Source organism: Varroa jacobsoni, unplaced genomic scaffold (assembly GCF_002532875.2).
Source record: "Varroa jacobsoni isolate VJ856 unplaced genomic scaffold, vjacob_1.0 scaffold_1080, whole genome shotgun sequence".
In the NCBI taxonomy this organism is placed as follows: Eukaryota; Metazoa; Arthropoda; class Arachnida; order Mesostigmata; family Varroidae; genus Varroa; species Varroa jacobsoni.
Window position 1 is genome coordinate 318,917 of NW_019213982.1, and position 25,970 is coordinate 344,886.

At 38.7% G+C, this 25,970-nt stretch overlaps 1 protein-coding gene across 4 annotated transcripts in view; it reads left to right on the plus strand.

Annotated features, from left to right (window-relative positions):
- The first annotated feature begins 296 nt into the window (after positions 1 to 296).
- Positions 297 to 25,970, plus strand: part of LOC111266396 (uncharacterized) — a 52,237-nt gene continuing 26,563 nt past the window's right edge. Inside the window, exons 1-8 of one of the 4 annotated variants that reach the window (XM_022843861.2) lie at positions 297 to 971; positions 15,123 to 15,346; positions 18,563 to 18,788; positions 21,169 to 21,266; positions 23,862 to 23,983; positions 24,295 to 24,380; positions 24,830 to 24,957; positions 25,349 to 25,480. In XM_022843861.2, the coding sequence (XP_022699596.1) occupies positions 15,160 to 15,346; positions 18,563 to 18,788; positions 21,169 to 21,266; positions 23,862 to 23,983; positions 24,295 to 24,380; positions 24,830 to 24,957; positions 25,349 to 25,480 (979 nt within the window). In that variant the 5' untranslated portion in view covers positions 297 to 971; positions 15,123 to 15,159. Of the gene's footprint in view, positions 972 to 14,526; positions 14,862 to 15,122; positions 15,347 to 18,562; positions 18,789 to 21,168; positions 21,267 to 23,861; positions 23,984 to 24,294; positions 24,381 to 24,829; positions 24,958 to 25,348; positions 25,481 to 25,970 lie in introns of those variants that run through there. The other 3 variants (XM_022843859.2, XM_086970885.1, XM_022843858.2) reach the window with 3 other exon arrangements.

The following is a 25,970-nucleotide window of genomic DNA, read 5'->3' on the forward strand; positions in this document are numbered from 1 at the left end:
CGTGCTAATATGCACATAATGCCAACCATACGTAAGAATAGTCGCTACACCTGTAGGCTTTAGCTAATAGCGATTTTCATCGTCTTCTCTGTTACAAGCTGAATTTGTTTGGTGCAGGACTGGCGACAACGGCTGCGATGCTGATGATTGAGCCGATGAGACCGACGAAACGCTTTTAACGTCGTAAAGCCCCCCCCCCCCCCCCGTGAACCCTCTCTCTTTTTGCGTAGCTTCGTTGAACGTGTGAGTGACCGTCTGACTGGCTCACCATTTCGTCACGGTGCAGCAGTAGAGATAGCAATGGCCGCAGATACAGCGGCAGACACACTATAGTCATCCGTGTCGCTTCTGTATTGTCTCTGCGTGCGCGGTGGGTGAAGCGGAAAAACTGCGACCGTTTGCGCGAGTTGTTTGAGCGGACGTCCGACCATCCTCCCTCAAAACATAACGTTTGCCTTCATCATCTGCCCATGAGTACTGTGTGGTAGAAGAACGTAGTGGGAGCTGTAGTCGACTCAACTTGGCCCATGTCGGACCTTCTATGCGCGGCTAGTTACTAGCTGGACAAGTAAGAAAGAGCTAATCGGCAGCGTTGTAATTAGTTGTCACTTGTCGACCATTATATAGTACGTAACGTTGTTTTTACATGTGCGTCTCTGCGTGTTTATACAACTCTGAGCTTTTGTTTCCTATTTGATGTGCTGTTTATGTACGAACAAATTCCGTCGACTGTGCACGGAACTACGGAGATGTAGTTCTGAAGTCTTCTACGGGGTGCTATGAAGTTTCGAAGTGTCGTGGAGCTTGAGTGCTCCAAATTTGCGGAAACCGGTAAATCACTTTCACAGATGGAATTTCACAACAGGAAAGAAAAAACAAAACGAGCGAGGTGCATACCTCGCCGTTACAACGATTTCTTGCCAGACGATAGTCGTGGGCTTTGAAAAAGAACCTGTAACATCCCATAAAATGTATGAGCATTTTTTATTATCGGTTCATTGTGAATAGATAGATTTTTATCATGTGCTTACTAACACTTTGACGTCATCAGAGCTGCCCATTTATATCTAGGATGGCATTTGAACGATTGATGATTTCAATGCTAAGCGTTGCCAAATCATTTGATTAGACAAAAGAAAACGGCTGGATTAAACGATAAGTGAGTATTTAACTCGTTGTTTATGTCCAATCTAGTTTATATTTTGTGGTTTAAAAGTAAAATGTCTGGACAAAATATCGGCCTGGGGATTTCGAAATGTTTTCTTTTTCTAGCTGATATGTTAAAGTGGCATAGGATTGCCGTTCAACGCGCGTGACGTTCTCCCATTGCATTTTATTAAGACCCTTTGGGTAAATTTTTGTCCCATGATAGAAGTATATACGAAACACTAGCTGTCAACGAAACAATCTACTCTGGATGTTATGGGAACAACGCGACGCGCGTAACATAATTGTGAAGGATGCTTAAAACTGTATTTATAAAAGTTTCTGGCCTTGGAAGCAAAGATTTTTTATCTTGTCGAAATGGAAAGGCGGCGATTTTCTCCTGCTGCTGGCAAAGCTGATGTCATCACCCGCGAGTTGATCGTCGGCCGCTCGTTAAAATTAGCAGCAACTAAGACATTTACCCTTCTTTATGTCCCTGCTACCATAAGTTTGTTGTTTGAAACCGAGCAAAGCGCCGTTTAGCGAATACGTAGCTAATAAAAATCTGATTTCATTTCTTCAAGCAAAATAGTATCATTTGCAGTGCCCATTTTCAGACGTCAGAATAGCCCTGATGGGGCAAACACTTTCACGATAGAGGGTAAACTAATCTGACACCGACACGTCATTTTAGATGGATTCTGCTTTTGTTCATTATTATAATTATAAATTACACAATTCATATATCAACAGGATATTTAAAAATATTATCGTAATACATTTCTCGTAGAAAAACTCACTGGAATTATTCAGTAAATTGTATATTATATAGTGGACAAATAATTATAGTTCATAATAGGGCGATCTAAGTAAATTGAACCAGAACACAGGCTACATACAAAACTTACATACATACAAAAACACTCGTGTTTTTTAACAGCGTTGTTATCAGTTGGGAGTTCTGGTCGCAGCTACAAGTACGTACGCTCTATAGTGACTGGATAAGGTTTTAGATGTGTGCTCAATCTGCTGTAATATAGAACGGAAAATGAAAATACGTATTCTAAGGATATCCATTGTAGCTTCGGTGTTTGTCCAGCCCCATTTATGCTTAGAAATAACAGTAGTTCTTGTCGTCTAGGGAAAAAACCTACTGATCGGCTATAAGAAGCGACCGGTGCGTGATCACTATCACCACTACCAATGTAATTATCATTGCAATTCTGGCTTGGGCCATTTGTAAAACGAAAAGTGTCGCTCTACGAAGGTTGGACTGAAACCTAATAGAATTAATTGATCCAAATGTGAACTAAGCTAAGATTACCGAATTAGCACACGTCTTGCTCTATACGGCCATGTTTCATAGTCAACAAGATAGCTCTAGCATGTAAATGTGCTTCGTACATTATTGTTGGGCTTACATTTTAAAAAAAAAAAGTTTACATTTCTGACCATCATGCGTGAAGAAGATCAGCTCATTGGGCCTTTTTTTTTTTTTTTTTTTTTCTCTATAGCTAGCCTCGTATCTCGCATACGAAATAGACCGTTTCTATTATGATCATTAATGATACGTGCACACATTGATAATTACTACAAAATCATAACACTTTAAGAGTACTACCGATGCGCATGACAGAGAAGCAAGGTGTGATGGACGCCATTAAGCACAGATGACAAGCTACTAGTTTGGGGGTGACATGTTTTAATATCGTCATTCGTTGATACGTACTTCGCTCGGTAATATTGTGTAGAAGAAAACGTTTGTTTGTAAAAACATGAGATCCTATGTTGTAAGCTAAACTCTAACTTCAGAAGTAAATACATAATTCGCCATAGTAACGACTATGTTTAAGTTCCCTCTAAGGCTAATGGTGCACCAGTTATTTATGTACAGTTATAATAGATTCAGCAGTAAAGAAGTATTCGTTTTTTTGTTATTGTGCTACACATCCGTAAGTTTGAGTATCTAGAACAATTTATGTTGTTTCTAATTATAATATAAAGATACTTTTGCCATGACAGATAATAGGACCATTAAGGCCGGCTCGGAATTTTTCTTCGTTTCTGGAGTTGGCATCACTTGCTTAGCTATTGTGCAAGCATTACTGTTATATTGGAGATCTGGCATAAAACTCAATGGATCCACCTGGCATCACACCTCGTTTAGTAAGAGAGCAGCTATATTGTTTCAGTATTACTCTTTGTACAGATATATAATACATGACTTCAGGCATTTTACGTTTCGCCTTGCGTTGGTTGTTGACTCCACAATGATGACTGCGAGCTGTTATCTTGTCGTTATCCATTGCTGAGCTTGACTGTTGCAGAAATAGGACTGATAGTTGACGCGACATTATTTTATACGGTCGGACATCTTTTATGCTGAATTCAATACTCCCCATCGTGATCGCAGTTTCATGCTTTCCTTGAAGGCCTTTAGGTATAATCTAATATCCATCTGCCCCTTGAGAAATAAGTATTTCGAAAGCTTCATGAATGAGATGTGTTTTCTTCAATGCAACCCAAGAACAAATCACCACTATTGTTAGCTTCAGAGATATAATGTTAAAGTTGTAATAATAATAATAAGGATAAATTTGAATTTTCAACCCAGCCTAAACACATACCTAGATGGGAAGTGTGAGCACGGCCGTCGTGGGGAAAACCTAATTGCGAAGTTCATTCGAATTATGACACATAAAAATCATAATAACGGATGGTATTCAAGTTCGTAAGTTTAGGGTGGAGGCCTTATAAAAGCTCTCAGTTGTTGTCAAGCGTAAATTGTTACGAAAAAACATCATTCGGGGCCCGCCTTCAACTTATACAGTCTATGATACAAGTTGTAATAAAATAAGATCATTTATGTAATACTTTGGGGTTTAAGATATAGCCATAGTGATACAAGGATAATGTATAATGGGTAGTATCGACTTGGTTCAAAGCAATAGAGTTTTATGCTGTTCCAGTATATTCATACCCTACTCCGTTATATTCCACCTTATTATATTTCGCTACCAATAGCTTTTTCAGCATCACTTGACGACATTTTTTAACGCGGGTATTATATATACACGAACAGTCAGTCTTCCGGGACAAACGAGGCAGTTCTTAAAAATTTAGGCTGTCTATTGTATAATAGTATATATTATTAAGCGAGCGTTGTTATCTACGACACGCATCTGCACGAGAAATCTTCAGGTTCGCTTACTTCTGTGCTAGCCGCCGAAGGTCAAGCGGTAATAGCTCTATTCGATGACTGTAACCGTGATGAAACTCATTTTATCCACGGGTTTCTGTACGAGTCGTGGATACGACTACTATCCAGTCGAGTTTGAGGGACTGTCGTCCTTGGAGCTCTTAGTGTGACCAGGGTTAGAAGTTGTTTGTAGCATAAGTTAGAATATTTTCGACAGTGATGAAGTTATGCACTGTTTCTAAATAGATGCGTCGCTACATTGCGCTTAAATATAGCGTTTACGTTTTGTATATCGCGGTGTATTGTGTGGTGTCGTTTTAGTAATATATTCATAATAACGGAAGAGATAATATGATACTTAACATGCGTGTGGGTTGAAATGTTTGTATAGGATTGAATAAAGAACGAACCTCAGGGAAAGTAGAAAACATCTGGGTCGAATAGAGCGTTGCCCTTTCTATTAGCAAACTCCTTTTAAGTGGTTACGTGGGTTTCTATTCGAAATAGACTAGCTTTTTTTTTTTCATTATTTTTCGTTATTATTGTTATATCATAGGCTGTCAAATATTGCAAATCTGTAGCCGTTGAATGTCGGTTGAATCTGGAAGTGTGTATTATAAAAATTTGATCAAAACATGTTGCTCGTAAGTTTTTTTTTTCAATATGCTACCTCAGTTATGGGATGTATGCGTGCATCGTACTGGGACTGAAATTAACTATATCTGTAACTTTGTCATTCAGAAACTTAGCTATTTAAGTTAGTATCTCGAGAACGATTGTATAATATCATGAAGACTACATTACCTTTGCTAGCAGTTTTGCTAGGCACACAATTATAACCGGCACATATCATGGCCGGTCACACCTTCTACACATATACAACTTGTCACTCATATTTGTGTGTCAGTCATTGATTTCATAAACGGTGGACCTCGAAACAGCGATTTCGAAATATATTGCGCACAATAATCTATTTTGCCGTAAACATAAAGCTTAGATATAGTCGATCTCCGCTTAGTAATCAGCTTAGCGTTTTATTTTCTTACGATTTTTACCTCGGATGATTGAGTGGGCCTTGCAGGCCATGATACGGTAATGTATACACAACTGAGTGCGGTTCATGTAAGTTTGGTTATAAATGACCGTTTTGCTGCTCTTACTGAAGCAAAGTGGACGGAGCAGGGCGACGAGTATGGAAAAACTCCCTTGACATATACAAATCCCCACGGAATTTTCCAAGTTTTTGGAAGATTGCCGGGTTGATCAAGAACCTGTTAATCGGTATTATCATTACGGCATCGACAGTTATCTATGTAGAACCTACATAGAATAATACTGGTAAAGTGATATATATAGACACGGAGCGAAGGAAAGAGAGATATTCTAAAATGAAGACTGGCCTGATGTAAGCCTGTTTAACAATCACATTCGAATAATAATCACGAAGAATCATTGTAGCATTGAATTTAAGATGGCAGATTACTGTTGGTAGTCCAATAGGAGATGACCGGTTTCGACCTTTTTCTATTCATATATCGCCTTTGCCGTAGGCAGGTACACGACTGACTCCACTATCGTCAATGCACCGACATATAAGAGGTTTACTCTGAACGTCCGTTCATGGTTCCATTCGTGTTTTGTGAACAAGGAGAAAATTGCAGTTATCAAAAGCACACACCTGCCTGCCTGCCTGCCTGCCTGCCTGTTGATTCTAATTTGAGTACACATTAAGTTTTTGCAGTTAAGTTGAACAATTACGGAACGGGATAAAAAAACAAGACATAATTTATTGAATATACGATACTGTGCCTTTTTTTATTATACAAATAACTGTTACAACATTTTCAGGAATAAAATGTAAGGCATGCAGAAGATGTATTAAGCAGTTGAATCCCTTTTGAGCTACAATGATGATCTTCTTTTGTGTGTAAGAGGCGCTCTTTTCTATTTTTCACTTGCCTAAGTGAGCCTAAGTGAGTGTTGCCTAAGTGAGACATTTGTATACCGTTCAAGTGTCCATATGTAATTCCATCTATGGCTTCTCGAAATAGATCGATAGTAGGTTATGCCTCTCTGCTAATAGCCTTTTTTAAGGCATGGAACGCTTGCTGATCACACACCCTTACATCGGAAAGGTAAGCGTGTTGAAGCCAACACTGGATATTCCCTTGCTTAATTCTAATTAATTGCTAATAACTAATTAAAGTACAGCGACGACGTCCAGTATTTCCGTTAAGCAACCAGACTGCGTGCCCTCGACTGTCAATCAATGACTTTCTCGAGATAGTGGGCTGGGTTAAGTGTTCCGTTTTCGGCGAGCATTTCGTCGTAGCAGATGCCTCCGAATCGATTCCCGAACCCACTCGAAACTGCCGCCAAACTCAATTCTTTTCCAGGATAACGCCATTCTCTCGCTTAGTCTTCCTCTGGCCGATGGTAGAGATTGAACCATGCCTTATCTACTGCGACTGTATGCTCCACGTAGATGAGCTTTTTGTTGGCTAAAGTTTCGCACAATGCATGCGGAATACACTGGCTTGAAGTCAATTCACAAGGGACCTATTTTTATTCAGTTCCTGCATTTGGAATATTTTCGTTGTAATTCTTTACCAGGCTGGGTGTGAAATACCAGTTGTGACTGACAGAGCCCTTAAACTTCAAGCTGTGCCTTAGTGAAGAGCCTTTTTGATTGCGGCATGTCCTTCGGGTCCTGACACCTAATAACCTGTCTCGTTGGTCTTCGTTCTTGAAGCATGTGTACCGTCCACGAAATGCATCTTTGCATAAGACATATTTGCCATGTCTTCATCAATCAGAATAATAAAAACTTAAAATATAAAAATAAAAAGAAAGCGCTCATTTCTCCGAACGTGACCTCAATCAGTTTTCGTGCACAAATTGCAGAAGACTAAATTATGTAGCTGCCGAATTTCGTCTGCTAGTGAAGAACTATCCGATCTCAAAATCAATTAGGTTCGTCTGGTACCATACAGATTTCTATCTTATGCCCATCGAAATAGCTAAATAGATTGTGTTCCTATGTTTGCATAATACTAATATAAATTCTAATATTTCGGAGCGTTTGAGAGTGGACGCAACAAGCAATTTATCTCATAACAGTTCCGCTTACGGATTTATTATGCTTTTATAGATGATATTCACAATGCGGATAGCGACCAGCCGCTATAGTTCTTAAGGGAAACAAGTCATCCAGTGGAAATTGTAGGAAGCAGTCAACGTAAATGACCCTCTAGTCATCTACGTGTCCATATATATATATATATATATATATATGCATCAAATAATGAAAATTAGTGCGATCGATAACCGAGTGAGTAAATTAAAATCAAGCAATCTTAATTTAAGCCTCATATTTTTCCAGCTAATATATTTTTCAAGTTTTCTAGAGTTTTAGCTTTCTATACGATCAAGTGCTTCATTCGGACCTCAGCTTTAAAGACTTATATCGATTAATTAAGCATCATGAGCCCATGAATACGGCCATTTTATTTTTCTTCCTGAAATACCACTAGAAGTATGGATAATTTTTAGATATAGTTGAAAGGGCATAAAGCTAGCTAGATTAAAATATTTAAGTTGATTTTTTTAGGCCCTAAGAGTTGTTTTTCATTCACTTTGAGTCAGGAGCCCGTTTACTGATGATGTACTCTCTTCTTGGAACGCTAAAGCGTTTTTTTTTTGCTTTTTATAGCATTGAAAGTAAGCTACTAACTTACTTACCCCGTTTTCACCTTGAAATCTCATGATAGAATGGTTTTTTAATAGAAGGGATGTATGGTGGCTTGTGCTATATAGACGAAATGCGCCTATTTATGGAGTCCTGTAATGCAAGCTTTTCATCGTTACTGCCGATTCAACAAATTAGGTAGGGATTCCAGATATTTAGGGGAGATGTCACTGAGGAATTGTCTAGGTAAAACCAAGCTTAGTGCAACCCCTTTCTTTTCCCTACATGGGGGTAGCCTTTGTAGCAGTACATCCGGTTTAAAGTTACCTTTTTGACCATAGCCAAATAATGATCACATTGTCAAATACAGAGCATCTAATCCATTCTTATAAATCACTCAATTTTTCAGTCTAAAATAGAGTGATTTTTCGATCTCCAGAAAGTCTACACCCATTAAAAAACTGTCAGAAGCCATATGATCGGGACGGTTCTGTTATTCTATGAGTCTGCCAAGACGACGTACGTAGATCACCGAACGTTTAACTACCGGTGTCGTGTTCAACGTCGTTGATTACGTAAAATTTTACACGAAAATGGCCAAAAAAGCCATCAAGTGAATAGCACATATTTACGGTGAGGAGAAGGGCCGCTGTGATGTCTCTAACATTGTTCATGTGTCAAGAACAGAGGCCTCTATTTTCGACGTATCAAAGTTAGACGAGGCAGACCATTTTAAGTATTTGTTTGTGCAATATCTATGTATCCAGATAGTTGGCGAGACATTTAGCGACAACCCGAATGTGGCCAGAAAATCCTTCCAAATGGTTCTTTTTACTTGACAGTCATGTTGACTTGTCGGTGTTGTCATGATCAGTTAGTTGTACCAACTCCGAATCGTCTGCCAATGGCAAACTCCATTGTAACCAAGTGTGTGTAAACAATTCCCTTTCTCTAAGTATGTATTATGACTACGATCGCTGTTCGTATTAGTATAATAATTATTACCACCATCGATAAATAAATATAACTTACGTATATCTATTATGCAGCATAACATAGTATTTACAATGGACACATTTTGACCCAAGGTGCAGTTGGGTTGCAGTTGTAGAATGATTCTACATACAGAGCTAGAGTGTAACTTCGCGAAACCTTCTTGATTCAATTGTTATTTGTATAGAAGTTGTAGCTGATATATAAACTGCGACATAGGCTCGTTCACGGATCAAACGTACATTCATTTTACGTATTTTTTTTTTTTTTTTTAATGAATTTCCGAAACGTGGTCGCCGGAATGGTTCCACGGCTAACTCTTTGTATCCAATATGGATCTTCATTATATTTCAGAGTTGCTATCGAATATTGTATTTAACGGCGTGGAAATCTGGTTCACTGTCCCTAGCACTGGGACATTGGTTTAACAGTACACAGCGATTTTAATAAAACAGTTATCGAAAATTGAGCTTGATTTGTGAATCGTTTTTCTTTATAATGGTCTTAATGCGCCTCTGGCCTATTACATATGTACGACTGTTAGGAAATAAATTGACAGAGACACCCATCCTGTATGTTCCCGCTATTGCCAGATTGGTTTCATAGAAACCGTCCAAATTGTACAGAGTCCGAATTGTACAAACAGAGCTGCAGGCGCTAAAACGTTAACGTGATACTTCGAAAAACAACTGCCGAAAACGCATAACGCAGGCTACAATGGAACCGGTATCAACGGGTGATTCTAACGATTTGCATTCAGTGATTGACAGAAATACTGAAACAACAATAACAGCACAATTGGTTAATACGTTCTGTACATACTATGCACATAGAACGTCATATAGACCTACGTTTTGTTGTCCTATATTACTGTATTGTAGTCCTATAAGCTCCTCATTTATTCGAAATTATAATTTTTTTTTTACTGAGAAGCGAAGCGTATTTCATGATCCCCTTCTGTTTTCTGACTTATGAGAATTGCGCGTCAGTATACGATCTAAAAAACCACACGATCGCCCAGACGACACTGCTCTTACTGTGGAATATATACATTTAGATATGTAGGCGTGACGGATATTATTATTTATTTAGAAATATTCATATAGATTAAAAAGAAGTCCTTGTGATTTGCGTGGTAGCGTGCTTTTCTGTTAAACTTAGGGACACATGAGATAGTCAAGATTAAAGATCGGGCGTAGACACGCTTCATGTCGTGCTTGAAAGATCAAATCGCTTCTATTATTTTCAAACGCAGAAGGCGAGAAGCCTCAGACGTATTTCATAAGATACCTGTATATTACGAATATCGTAATAACGGAAACAGATGTATTGTGTTTCTATGGAAAGCCTAACAGTTATCGTCGATTTATCTAGAAACGATACATCATGGAATGAAGTGCTAACACAAATAGGAGCTACAAGGATTGTGTTATGTTCAAGCTATATGATAATTCTGAATAATCTGACCAATTGACAGTTTGATAGACTTGACTGGAAGGAATATCAACGTTTGCTTTCTATATATTATTTAGCTATTTTTTTCGCGTCCTGATCAATTTTACCAGAGCTTTCCTTATGCCGTGCGTTCTTGACATTGAAAGAGATTTGTCCCAAATAATTCGTAAAGAGGTAGTTTTTTTATTCAGTAGGTATTACTCGTACTCGTGATAGCTTTATTTTGTTTGCATGTTGTTGTTAGGGGCACATGGTGGGTGGTCTGGGTTTGAACCCGAGCGTAAACAGACTTTGTTATTTACGAAGGGTTTATTTTTCCACCTCAGTTGTTTAGGGTAACCATTCCAAATTTGTCCGTGCACTGTTACCCTGAATGTTACGTTTCCCAATTTCCTGTGAATTATACCTGGTATCTAGTTTAGATGCTTTGGACAACGAAAAGTTTTGCTTGTACATTTCCGCCATTATAAAACTTCTATCGATCGCTTCACGTGGGATTTGGTAGTGGAAGTATTCTTTTCAGTCAGTTTTTGGTCTTTCTCTCCGGACAATAAAAGATTTAAGGTCTTTTTTGTCCAATAGACGTTTCAGCTGGACTCGTACCCGTGGGGTTCAGGAGGCTCGGTACGACGTCAAAACAGAATCAGTAGAGGATTGTGACCCTCGTACTGATCTTCCGCTCATCGCAATTCTTCATTGTTTCTGTTAAATATGTTGACAAGTAATTCGGCGTATCCGTTTGATAGGGTGTGGTACAGAGCGATTCGAATAGTTCATCGTAAACAATTCTGTGTAAGCATATGTGCAGTGATCTATCGTTGCTAATAAGCGTATTGCGGTGATTCTATTTGGGCAACTGTGCAAACTAGTTTCGAAACCCAGATTTTCGATCACACATCGAAAAGGCGAAAAAAATTATCTAAAAACCACTAGAGATATTTTTTTGCTTCCTATAAGGCCCGCGCATAATTACGACATTCTCGATCAGATGTTCTGCCAGCGATGGGTCATTTTTCCACTGGTACTCTTGAGGTGGTTAGTTTTACAACTGAATCTCGCTCTTACGGTTGGGACATGGTCGAACCATGTGTTCAATACTATAATCTATACCTGACCAATGCATGATGCACTATTTACTTGAACTTCATAATAGCTAGCCTCCAATGTGGGGTTCTTCCAATTCTTTTTTGTATCACGATGCGGTTATTTAATATGACCCATATCCTCTAAACTTATAAAGAATTGCGTCGACTGTCGAAACAAAGTATCGTCGTCGTCGTCTGTATTTGTAGCCATTTTTTGTTTCCTATGTATCTAACCATCTTCGGAGGAGTCACTTTGCTCCGTGTCGTGTGGCTTGTGATAATGTCGGTAGACGATACGTTGTTTCAGGAAATGGAATATTTGAATTTTTCTCGATCACTCCTTTTTCTTAGATATATGAGGCGACAAAGCACCCGCGTTGCCAGTGCTCGTTAGCACTTTATTTATCCCGCACCACAAAATGGGTGTCCTAACCTTGCTAGAGTCAGACACGTGGTTTCTGACCAATTATGGTCAGGAGTGGTTTATGGTCTATTTAGGTACGCTGTATTCTGTAAGTATATTTCGGGAATCGTTTCCACACAAATGCTGAGTTTTATTTACTATTTGCGTTTATTTATAATCGCTTATTTCGACAACTGTCGGGCGCGCTAATGATGTATTGATAACAGTGTGAAATTATTGCTACAACCCCATTATAACTGACCCTAGCAGCTCCAACTACAAGAAAGGAAAGATCGGTACGAATTAAATTTGAGTCGGACTGTTTTTTTTTTTTTATTTATTTTTTTTATTTTTTTCCCGCTTCATCAACTGAATCTTTATACTTGGCGAATTGTACTTTTTAACCCAGGACCTCAATATGTTTCCAGCTCTTTCGCAGAGGCAGAGGAGGCCTAATAATTCTAGAACATTCGTGGGTGGGGACATTTTTTTTTAGGCTAATTTCGAACTTGTTGCATTCATTCGTCATACTAAAACCTGAGTATACGATTGGCATCGAATGAACTTTTCATACCTTAAACTTCGAATCGGGTCCAAGATGTTTGATTTGTGTGAATAACCTCTTGAGTCTGTTGACAAGACAAGCTTTTGTTGCGGCATCGTTAGATGGACTGATACTCGTGTCGAACTCGTAACATCGAGATTGAAAGAAGAGATCAAATAAATGTCGGGCACGCAAATGTAGACCTTTAAGTGTATGTATTAATGACAGTACTTTGTATGTTTCGACTTTTGAATAAACGTTGGGAAGGTCTACGACAAAAGCAATTTTTCGTCATTCAAGGTAGTAAAAAAATCTAATTTGACGTGGGTACTAAGTAATTTTACAAAGTTCCCTTGTAGGTCCATCAAAAGATCCGCACACGACCTCTTCTCATTTAGCCTTTGCCGTGTTATCATCACTGCAGCCGTAAATTAAACAGTAGATGTATCCTTACCCTAAGCTCGAGTGCCATAAAATTGTTCTAATTTACGTTTTGGTTTTCGGATATGAAACCGAGACTTTTAAAAAGATTTTTTTGAACTCCCGGTTCAAGTCGAGAAAGAAGTCTTTGTTTAGATATATTTTACTAGACTACTAAACAACGGGTATGTATATATATATATATATATATATATATATATATATATACAACATCCCCTTAAGGCAATTGCTCAAGGGAATGCTATAAAAGGTCAATTTATTTTCTCAACTATTTTCTCTATTAGATTTCCCACTATTCTTCGCCATAGCTTACTTCATTTCACACATTTTTCGTAATAATATATTGTGTTTAACAATACCCCATTAATGCGAGGCTGTTTTGGCGTATAGCCTCTTTGAAGTAAGCGTTTACTAATTACAACCTGAAGGCTCCACAGTTTTCTCTAAACATTCTATCAATAATAGTAATTATAGCATCTGATCCGAGATCATACCTATGATTTAAGTTGTAAGTAAACAATTAATTCTGTTGTCAGACTTCGCCAGAGTATCTACTAGATTGTGTTTAATATACTCAACGTCTGCAGAGTCTTCGAAGTTTTCAGATTCGAAATAGGCTGTCCTAATTATACATTAAGAGATGCAAGGTTACGGCTACTAGTATCTAGTTTTCTAGTATCTAGGCTACTAGTTTTCACATTAGTAGATGATGCCTCGGATGCTTGGCATGAAATTTTGTATCTTTTTCCTCTTGATATTGAGTAGACAATAAATTTTCAAGTGTAAACCATCGTGACCTTTGCAAGTTATGGGAGATTTATCACAACCTTTATGCTTTCTCAGTTTGGTTTGGAGCAGCGATTTATATTTGACGAAATGGTTTTTAATAGAATGTTTTACGTGCGCGTTTAATGGTGTACATGTAGCATCGGCATAGTAAATCTAAATATTTTAAGCTACTTGAGCTATATTTTTATGTTGCAATTTTTCTAAGCCACATGTCTGAATAACACGTTCTACGCACTTTTCCGTCATGGTCTCATAACTCACAACGACAGTGGACTTTACACGTATAGTCAGCGTACTATTCAAACAACGTCTACACTTTGCACCAACGGAAACGCTGCGCCGAAAATTCATCTACAAATCTTGACTAAACAGCTTCTTTCGGTACGTCACAATTCCGGCAGGACTCATCTGGCCCAGGGTCTAGCAGCAATATGGGAACACTGTGCCTGTTAAAACAAAATTAGTTAAGAAATTATATGATAAAGTGGGCTTTGCCTTCGCCAAATAGATCCGCTTCCTCATTATGTCCATTCGTAGGGTCACATAAAACTATTAGTGCATTAGATTCTGTATTACATTTACGATGACCCCGTCTGATTTTGTATTGGCGTGGTCAATAACGTCTGTTGCTTTCGAACGAATAAGAGTAGTTCCTCGAGCTGGAGTTGAATCAGCAGCAATAACTGTAGTTAGTACGTACAAACAACATTATTCTTAGATGGGTATTGAAAGATACTGCCTAAGATTAGTCAACGAGGGCAACGCATCGTGCGATTAATGCTAATCCTAGGAAAACTGTATTCATCTCTCCCGTCTAGCCTAGATTAGGGAAAATTTCCCTGGCAAGAAGGTAACAACCGACCATCGTTGCGAATGAGGGGCTTGGTTAATGCTCATGACTATCAATTGTTATCACCTACAAAGTTTTGATGGTTAAACATAATTGTTATATTCTCACGTTGCGCATGCTGTTTCGCTTGTTAGAGAATTTCTGTTTAAGGTTTGCCAATTGGCTTTGCCTTCTTTTTGAATGCTTCCTAATACAGGAGCAGTAAACAAGCGAACCAATCTAATATTTAAATGGGTTCGTCCCAATCAACCGAGAATAAACTACATAGGTAAGTGTATAAACGGTTAAATCACTAAGGTCATTACGTATTTTCGTGCCGTTGCTCCTACTTGTGCCTAGGCTGCCAACACACAACTCAAACCACCTATCGTCAACTGAAGGTTTGACGAAATATAAGCCCCTTCAATGTTACCTAGCGCATTGTCATTATTATCAGAATCTCTGAACCTTGCGAAACGCGTCACAGGTTGAACGCGTTTGCTAAACGTTGACCCTTCGAAATTTGGTATCCTCTGCTCTGAGCTTTCAGAAGTGGCTGGGAAGCTTGCTGGCTATGTGCGGTCAAGATGTCCCTCTTTTTAACGATGGGTCGCGAGATTCGGACGCCGACGATGCGATACATAAGAAATATTAGGTGCGCTTTTCCAGACCAGACCCCAGTGATTGCTATCGCCGCGTTAGTCGTTGGCACTGTACAGTCAGCAACAACTTCAAATGGTGTAACCGCACCGGTTAAGGAAATGCCATACCATGGTAAGTACGCAGACCTTTCACGAACTGGGAGATTTATTTATATCTAGCTCTCTCTATATAGCTACGATTTCGGCACGCCCCACCCAATAGCATTTGATTAGACTGTAACATTTTACCTAAAAAGTTTTCATTTATAAAAGATGGCTTGCAAAACGACCAGTCTCTGTGTAGCAGATTATTGATATCTAACATTTCCCATTAATATGATAAGGCACTTAAGTTACAAGTGCAGTGTTAAAACAACATCGTCTTGCTTGCGTTTGGTGACCCGGTCAAAAAAAGTATAGTACTAGTTCGGGTCTTGAATCATCCAATGCGAGTTTTACAGCCGATTCAATTCCACGATTTAGTAACGGTACGGCCATGTTAACTTATTTCCACATCCAGCTGGACCGTTCAAGCGATCAACTTGACTATATTCATGCAGAAATACATTAAAATAGACACACTACGAAATCATTGCAGCTATAATAATCAATGAAGAACTGTTTCAAGAGTAGAAGACTAGAAGAATCGGGGATGTAAATATGTAATCGTGTTGGCTAATCCAACTTTTGTGGCCAACAGCGTTAATTTGTTTTTAACTTTCATTGTGTGCATAAATGATTGTGTACTGAAAGCTTGTAACTGCTCGTTTAGTTATACGAAAATACTGAAAATTGTGTAAATATTCAATAAGGTAAATATTCATACTGCTACACGAGATAAGTTCTCCCCATTCTGTCTTCAAGCCGCTTCAATCAACTGTCCCACATTGTATCTCCTGTGTCTGTTCCGCCCATGTACATAGTAAAAATATTAATTTTAATTTCAGCCTTACATTTAAATTGTTTCTGATGAGGCTCTTAAAGACGCTTCTTCCGCAGCCATCCAACTTGTCAGGGCTATTGTCTTTCGTTCTACCTTTCTACCGCCTCGTCTCCCGGCAGTTGTTTTTTATTCCGAGCAAAAACATCGAAGTAATAGAGTATCGACAAGTTTCGTGAAGAAAAATAAAGACAACTAATGAAATGTCTTTGATACACGGACTTTTTTAGCAACCGTTGCGATCACACCAGACCTATTTCTTGCTATTGTCTGCATATGAACTTCGTCAAACTGTAGTAAAATGAGCAAATCTACAAATAGAGATAAACGATTTAAGCGACATTAAAGTAAACAATTTAAAACACAACGTTCTATTACCTAGAGCTTGAATAGTTTCCAATCATTGTCAATCAAAAATCACTGCCAACTTTGACTGTAGAGTGAGAACTTTATCTTGAAGGACTTCAATGTTGCCCACTATGATATTAGCTGCAATTCTAACTTTAAGATGTTCGTATAGATTTCATTTGAGCATCACCCATCCCGTGTTTGTTCCATACATACATACATACATACACGTGAAGCAACACTGTAACTGTTTTTGTAACTGAACCGAAGAAGAAGCTTAAAATAATTATAATTGAGCTTTTTTTAGAGATTGTGCATTTCGTTATATTATGAGCCTTTCTGTACCCTAAAGATAGAGCTCAGGTCGCGATAGGGCCGGCTACGTGCATTCCGGTCCTTCGGCATGGTGATTGACTGCCGTTTATCCAAGGCTATCTGCTGCCCTAGAATTTGCGCGTAAAATGCGAACGAAGAAAGAATAAATATCTAAATCTCGAGCGTAGCATAGAAGTATAATTTCAAGTGTACCCTCACACGTCCCATAAATCTATTGCATATCATTCACAGCCGATATTTTCGAGAAACAGGGTTCATCTGCAACAATTTTTGTTACAAGGGCGCTTCTCCGGAACTCCTCGGGATGCTTCTGATGACAAACGTTGACGCCATCTAAACTCGTGACAAATTTGACACGAAGCTTGATTTCGTACAGGAGTGATTGATAATCATCGGCAGGAACTAGTAAAGCTCCCTCTCTGTATAGTCAAACGGGATCAATAGGAGCAGCGAGTATCGATAGGTGTCGCACAAGGAGAAATACTCATTTTACGACGTCGTTCACCGCAGTGGCCGCAGAGTCACCGATGAGCTGTTCTAAATTTCATTGCATAAAACGGAACATCGAATCTACAACATCGATCCGACCTATGCAATTATTAATCGTACTCGTTATTGATCTAAACAATATTGGGTATTCGAACGTCGGAAAGTACGCCAACAGTCAAACGAAGTCTGTCGAAATATACGATTTATGCTTGCGGTCTGCTGGAACAGTCATAGATGCAATCGTTCAGGCTAGTAATCAATTACAAATTAAGCTGACATAACCGATATTCTTTGTTCCAGTATTTATAGGCCTATCTTCCGGTTGATTTGTTCTAAGTCGAGTCATACGAGACGTCGAATTATATCGAAAGTCCGAGGGCGCTTCAGGCGTTAGCAGCGGGAAGAATACCTGGATACGTGTACTCTGTACTCGAGAGAAAATCAGCCAATATCCGCAATGCGTTACCATAACAGTAGCTTTGATCTTCGATCACGTGCGTCCAGTGATCATAGAATGAAGTAGCGGCTTAATATACTGGTGCCATCGAAGGATCTGTTTGGTCCCGGCAACGAAGAATGCATGGCTACACGATGTACAGCTGATTCGGCACCGTTAGAACGAACCTAGAGGTCATGTGAAGGCTACTCAGAGGCACAGTAGGAAATATCTTGAAAATGACGTTTTTAGAAATAGTAATTTTTAAAATTACAAGTGAACATGTCCGAGACACACATTACGCCAATACCAACTCGTAGTTTTATGTGCTATTTGATCTCTTTTCGAACACTAGAGATCATTGTTGTACAACATTGACGTTTCGTTAAGTGTATTGAATAAGATACGCGACATTTTAACAGAATGATTAATGTTCTCGTGTTAAAACTTGTCCTGGTTCATTGCGGATTGAAAACAGAACACGTGTACACGGCGTCATTTACATAGAATGACATTGTTAGACCTTGCCTTCCTGCGATTAACGTAGAGATATATTTTCAAATTTTTGTTAATATACACATAATGTATACAGCGCCGCCTTTTAAAAATTACTAGATTTCAATGACCTTTAATGTTATCACTGCCCAAAAGCTACAATGCTATCGAGAGGTTGAACAGCTTCATAATTATCAGTAATTGATCTGTGAAATTAATGATCCGTGCAAATTGATCAGCAATCTCTGCACGATACTATGATTTATACACGGATAAAATGGCTCATTGAAATACTTATTTTTTAGGTACAGACAGTTGGACTTGGTGTCCATTCAACGTGCACTATATTCAACAGATGGAGACGTACGCGAAAGCTGATGAGAGATGCAGACGAGCGGGGGGTTCGCTTCCCAGGCGAAGTCTCGATCAGATAATATGTCTTGTTCGATTCTTTGATGATAGCGGACAGCCCGAACTGGCATCGCACTTTTCTGGTGGGGAAAAGAGTAACATTAGGAAGCATCTAGATGAGTAAGTAGAGTGAAGTTGATTTGACTAAGCGAACAGAATATTACCTCATTATTTTCTATTTGTACGGCCACATTGACTCACTGATCCAGACTATTTCAGGCCATTTTTTAGCCCTTTTAATTTAGGCTAAACGAGGCAAGGATCCCTTGGCATCTTAAGCTGAAAACTAGTTACACGAACTATATACGTAAACAGAGCTTGAACGTTGCACGTAAATCTTTGAGAGAGTCCCTGCAAATAGATGGTTTTTTCAATGGTACCATGTTAACATTGAGCTCTGCCTCAAGACAATACCAACTGCTTTATGACAGATATAACCCAGAAAAATGAGTGAATTGCTGATAGCAACTGTTGCACAGGAGACACCTAACTTTATCGTTCGATGTCTAACTGAAATAAGCTTAGCGAATATAAATTGTACGCAATATCGACCAAATAATGTAATAAAAAAAAAATTTATTTATACCCACTTATTTGGCTTTAGGATAGTTTTAAAAATGATATAGATCCATCAAGGCACTTTTGTCCCGTTCTGTTCCCGTATGTACACATATCGAATCAAATAAAGCTACTTAAAAATCTCACGCATTGTTATGTCTGATCGAAGCGTTTTCTGCACCCGGACTAACGAAAAAAACACGAAAGTTCCTCATCTGAAAGCTGACCCTCTCTGTTTTCTAATGGTGTCACTATATAGCGACACTCTAACTGCTACACACGTTTTGCAAAACAAAAACTGTTCACTACGACGTCTATGAATATCGTAGCTACTGCGTACAAGTTAGATAGAAACTTGATTTCGTCTTCTTGTATCCAAGGTTATATATACATATATTGTATACAGCGCCGTTACTACTTATCCGATCACAACGACGTTGTTGTGATCATTTTCTTCGTAATTATACGTGAGCTCGTATAGAAATTTCTAAAGAACAAAAAAATCACGGAAAAGCAGCGGACTCCGATGGCTAGAATAACAATCGCGACGAGGGTATTGAGTGGGTTGGAATATCGACGTATGTAGTTACCGACGTAATCCACGAGGGGAAGACTTTAGGTATATCTGTCATCGAGAACAATAGGAGAGATGGGAGATGGGGTCATCCTGAAGACGCAACAAAAACACGAACTTGTAACACGGTCTCAACTACGTTCCCTTCCTATCCTTCGACATCGTATCGAAATAGGTAATCATCTTTGCTATAATCTAGCTAAAAATATCCGCTAGATTCTCCACGCGCTTTACAAATGGGCTAGGTAGCTCTAAGATGCTTTTCAGTTAGATCGCATTTCGAGTAGTGATGCTCAACACGTTTTCGGCCGAAGGATTTATGTGTAACCCAACAAGTCGAACGCCCAAACTAAATGACTGTGTGGGCCGTAATTTGTATTTACGCTGAAAGAGCCCTACATATTTGAGAACGATAATAGAATGAGGTCATTTTGACAAACCAATTCCTGAGACTGGCCCCGCATGACAAGTCACCATGCCCTATGGCAGTGTGTCTTAAATGCTTACCGCTGATGGCGTTGACATTCTGCTATGGCCTGGACCATTCGTACGACTTGAATCCGAAACATATGGCATTATGCCAAAGGCTGAGTCGAAGCGGAACAGGAGATCACTTACATTCTACAACATGAGAATACAATGCTACAAATGTGGGCCTAGGACTTGGGCGCTACGGAGATGCCGCACTGAGTTGTAGCAGTAATCCAGGCGGACGTTGAGATACCAAATACGGGCCTCAGTAAGTGCTTTCCCTTCCACAGCTGTTTAAGAATACTTTTCAATCTTGTTACATACATTATTATCAAAAAACAGAGCGCGCCGGCTTTCGCGTAAACAAAGACCGTGCGCATATGTTTAGTTTAGATGCGAAACGGTCATCGTATACATCTGTACATACAATTCTGCACGAATATCACGTTTTAGAGAACCAGTACTTAATTCTAAGCTAAAGTGTCTTGATATTTGAATGCAAAAGTTCCTATGGTGACGTAGGGGCATTTAGTTATTTAGTAAATAGGTTAGTGTATTAAAATCATCTTAAAATAACGCCAATTTGACGTTGCTGAGAGTCATTACAAGCAAAAGGTCATCATTCTGAGTTATTCTAATTTTGCCTTCGTAGATTTGAGATAATTGTATTGTGGAACCCTAGAAACGTATGTTACATTGTTAATGTAAAACTAAGATTTCCTGTTGTTTATGGGAGACGCTTTCTGCAGCTCGGTTCAGAGTGAACTCTAATGGTGCTGGATATTATCTCGACAATGTAATCCGCTTATAGAGAATATCGTTCGTGCAATCCATCTGATGTGGTTTCGTAGGAGCAGCATGGCAGACCATTCTATAAGTCTCCATTTCACATTTCAGACTCGATCGCATTTGGTTTTTGCACGATAACGAACATAAGCAGCATGTCAAGCGGACCTCAAGCGATGAGAAGAGGCAGGTTGCATGCACCACCCCAGGTGTGTTGTGTTTCTTTATTCACGAATCTCTAAAACCCAAAAAATATTTGTTTACAATGATCTCTTCTACAAAAAATAGTCTAGATTTTACGAATTAGCAAAAAAATACACGGTCCATTCATATGAGCGAACCTTTATCGAAAAGTATATTTCCTGAACAGTTTCTTCTACAAACTACTATTGAAATCTAAAACTTGAAAACCCTCTATTGCAAAATTGAGTCTCGCCTCTACAAAGCATTTTTCATCACTGAGGTTTGAAGGCAAAGAAGCTAATTACGAATGTTCTGCAAACTTAGGTAAGCAAACTTCTTACCAACATTATTTTCACAAATAAGTATATCTCATTGTGTGTTTATCCGCTAATTTTTTTTAATATGAAGTGGAAGCAGAATAAAGCATGTATACATATATCAGCCGGGCCTGGATGTCTAGGTCAGGATGACTACGAATTAAATTTCATGAAGAAACTGCTATGGGAACGTATGTAGTTTCGATACAAAGCATTAAACCCTGGAGTATCAAGGCCCCGAAAACATATGTTCGAATCTATCCGAAGTATGAAACCATAAGCCACCACCTAATAGCAGTACTGCAATTGCCACACATGATCATAGCGCGAAAGGGGAACGTTGAAGTTACAAAATGAAGACTTTTATTATGAAATGAAATGACACAGTAATATTTGATGAAATTTTTCGATGTTTATGGATACAGAGATGTCTCGACCACGTGAGTTGCCTTATGCTGCAGTCGCTGAAACTGAATGAAACTTTCAGACTTTACGTATGGTATTGCCATTGAGCATCTCTTTCTGAGGCTGGTTCCCATCATAAAACGGACTGCGTTTGCATTCGCCGCGTGTCCGTAAACCGAATAGGCTACCGCTGTACTTACGATGAAGACTGAAGACGCATATTTTTTTAAGGGGTTAAAAGCTAACACATTACGCAGCCAAGATTTCACTGCTCAAGTTTTATCTCGTATTATCTCATCAAACCCTAGACCAATACAAATTCTACTGTTACTTCGAGGCGAAAGTTCTAACTGCAGTTGACTAATTGAACTGTGTGACAAATGTTGTGCTCATTTCTTTCCAATCGCGATGCGGTTATGGAAACAAATTTGTTTGCCATGTCAAATATTGCTTACCAAAGTTATTACATAGTATCGGATCGTCGCTTAAGTTCAGTCCGGAACTGTATTTAAGTTTGAATAAGAACCCTTTTTTTGCCCGGATAATTTCAATCAGTGATGTATTGGCCGTTATCAATGATAACCCCTGCCCATTATTCAGGCTGTATTCCAATTCCATTTTGACGAAAGTGGGCGTATTAATTTGTGATAAACTGATCAGTATAGTGCTCCTTCTAAAGATACAAGGTTCCTTCCATTAAAGTAGTACTGCGAGCTTTGCAAATGATAACAATCAGAAAAAGCAAGGTCGGGACTATAAGATGGGTGAGATCAATCAACCTATTTAATGTTTTTATAGAATTTTATTTCGAAAAAAGCACTTTTTGAACCTTCTTTTAGGCAAAAATTCACAATTTCTAACGGGTCTCTAAAGATGTGTGAGACACTTCGTTGGCAAGATGAAACATTACTTTCCCACTTTTCGCTATATCTGGGCGCTTTTCTTCGATTCCTGGCCTTACACAGTCGAGCTGTTCAGTTTTGGACCAAGCTAACGTCTTGGGTGTTTAAGAAAAGCAGCCCCACCAGACGGAGCGTACTACCTTCTTTGAATAGAGTCCGGCCTTAGTTCTTGTTTGAAAGGTACTTGCCCGTTTTTGATGCCGCACGGTGATCTACTTTGGGTGACCTTACCATAGACAGTTCACTTTTTATTTCCGCCCGCCCTATCTACGCAAGAAAGGGATTATCTCGTTTTAATTTTGGATGATGATTGGCCGTACAAACACGACTCATTAGCTGGTGAGCGGTCCGTTCATGAGGAATCCAAATGTTGTTCCGATTCACGTAATTTCAGCTCGTAGATATTTTTGAAGAGTTCGCCAGCAACAACTCTGGGCCATTCGGGTCCTGATTGATTTCAGTGAAAATTTCAACATCCTTATAATGAGAGGATCGACATGGATATGCCTTATTTTCAATAGATTTTGAACAAGCGACCCAATTGCTGACCCTGATTACGACACTGGGTCTATGTATCGCACAGATTTTCTCACGAGTTCGGGTTGCACTCAATTTTTTTTGAGAAGCAAAGCTTTGAAGAGAATACACTTCTGACATCACCGTCTTTGCAAGTTTATACAGCTTCACTTAAATGTGTAACTGAATGGAACATGGCGCAGAAGGGCGACCCAAGATAGCTCTATAGATAGCACGAGCAAACGCGTCTTCTTGCTTGCCTAACTTTGTCTGTGACGCCAAGATTTGAAACGCTTCGAAGTCTAGAACGAACCCATAGAACGACGGAATAATTTATTGGGCAAGATTTAAATAGGCAGTTCTCGAAGTAACAGTAAATATCACCACTGCATATACTTGCGTATGTTCTATTCAGACTAGACCAATGTACTATTACGTTTTAACATTTCATTTGTTCTTTGTTTATAAATCTTCATTTTAGTCTCATCTAAACCGGGCGCCTGTAATTTTTCGGTAATCGTTCACTACGATCTGCTCTCTTTTGTCAATGCGCAGAACCGATGTGCTGGCAACAATTCTAGACTACCTTTTCGAGCAGCGAAGGTTTGTGATTTTATCCATTCGATGTATTTAATTTATGTCAGGTATTTGCATTGCTATTGTTACTATGGGACAGGATAATCTTTTTTATGTTCGATCGTATACGCTTCCAATACGCACAAAAATAGGTCAGTCGTAACCCACGTAAATTAATTAATCTGCAACAGATAAAGTGGACAGTTGTCACATAATTTAGTTGTACGGTAATAGTAGCTCGTGGGAAAGTAGAATGCGCTATTTCCGTTCGGGATTCAGTTCGAGCGATCTATCAATGATTAGTGTGTTAGAAATAAATAGGATGCCTCGAATTTCAGGACGAAGTTCAATGCTTTAAGGACCACTTCCCGGATATCAACTTGACGTGGTTTGAGGGTCGAAGACCTGATCTCTTTGAGACTCGGTAGGTATGGCTGGTTGTCGCATTGCGTTTTTCCTTACATTTTTTTAAAAAGCCATTTCCTTCCGGTTTGATTAATGAGTGGTACACTAGACAACTTTAACTGAGCTGAAAGTTTGTTTCTGCCCATAATCTTGAACAACACCATTCATTCTAGGATGATAATCGTATTATAATCAACCTGACCGGCATCTCCTATAGGAAAGTGGTCTATTGGGTACAAAATGTCAGCCAGGAACGAACGAGTCGGTACACGCGCGTCGGCAATGCACAGGCTTACGCATTTTTTTAATGTATGAATGATGCGGAAAGATAGAGCTTTCCGAAAATGAAGTAGTACCCTATTTTAAGATCGTAAAATTATGATCCATTAGAAAAAAAGTTTTATGACTTTTTTTTTTTTGATTTACTAGTGACTTCATCGCAATATTTTTCTTTTTAAATTTGGATAGGTCGGGTGATCGCTGCTCATTGAGTAATCCCTCTTTGGAAAAATCATGCCCCGAAGATCTTCGTTTTATATGCATCTCGCAGAGGTGGAAGCCCGACCCTAGTGTACCGCAATTTCCTATCGTACAAGGTACATGATCTATTTAATTGATTGACAACGTATCGAATATGGACATATTTGCGACGCCGATCTGATTTTGCAATAGCAATATTGTTACTGTAGATCCCTCAACATTGTTTCAAATTTGAAAGAAAGAAGAAATTTGAAATTAGAAAGAAAAAAAAAAAGAGCTATTCAGCAAACTTCTGTCAGCCATCCTATATATATATATATATATATATCCATCGAGCCTTCATTGTATGCTTGAGATTTATACCGACTTCATGTTATATACTTAATTGACTACTATATATGTAGCCTACAGTGTTTCTATTAGTGGTCACAACATTTCCTACCTGACTGACAACAAGAATGGTTGCAAGCGTATAAAATGATCGCTTTCTACTCGTGACCATTGCAGAAACAGTAACCAGTGTGAATGATGATGACAAGACTAACAAGTTTGCTACTATCGAAAAGGAACAGCGCTCAAGCTACGAACAGCTCGATCCTTTTGATGAAGATAAACAGTTACCGCCATATAACAGGCCAGGTGGGGGTATGGGCCATTTCAAAATGAACTCACAAAATTCGGGAATTTAAGTTAAGCACTTACCTTACTAAATCTATGTATACGTATTCAAGATCGTCAGCTAACTTTTTTCTGCCGAGCTATGCGTGTCGTCTTTGAACCCGTCTGTAGACAAGTTAAGAACAACATATCAACATGTTTTTTGAAAAGTTTCACGCGCATAGTGTAAACATGTGTCGAAACATTATGTAAGGTATTATTTATTTGTTTTTTTTTTTAATCCAAGTTTGCCCTTTACTGACGCTTTATAATGCCTTTCGAGTCTTTTTTTTTTTTTTTTGATATTTCAACGTTCAAATTAGCACAATTTTGTAAAAAATGTAGATTAAAAATCTTTAGATTTTCAAGAGATGTAGTATTAAATTTTCAAGGCCTCAAATTCAGATCTAACTCGAAGCAAAGCTAGAATTTTTAATAGACAAAAACTAAAATAGATTTTTTCGGGTCTGTG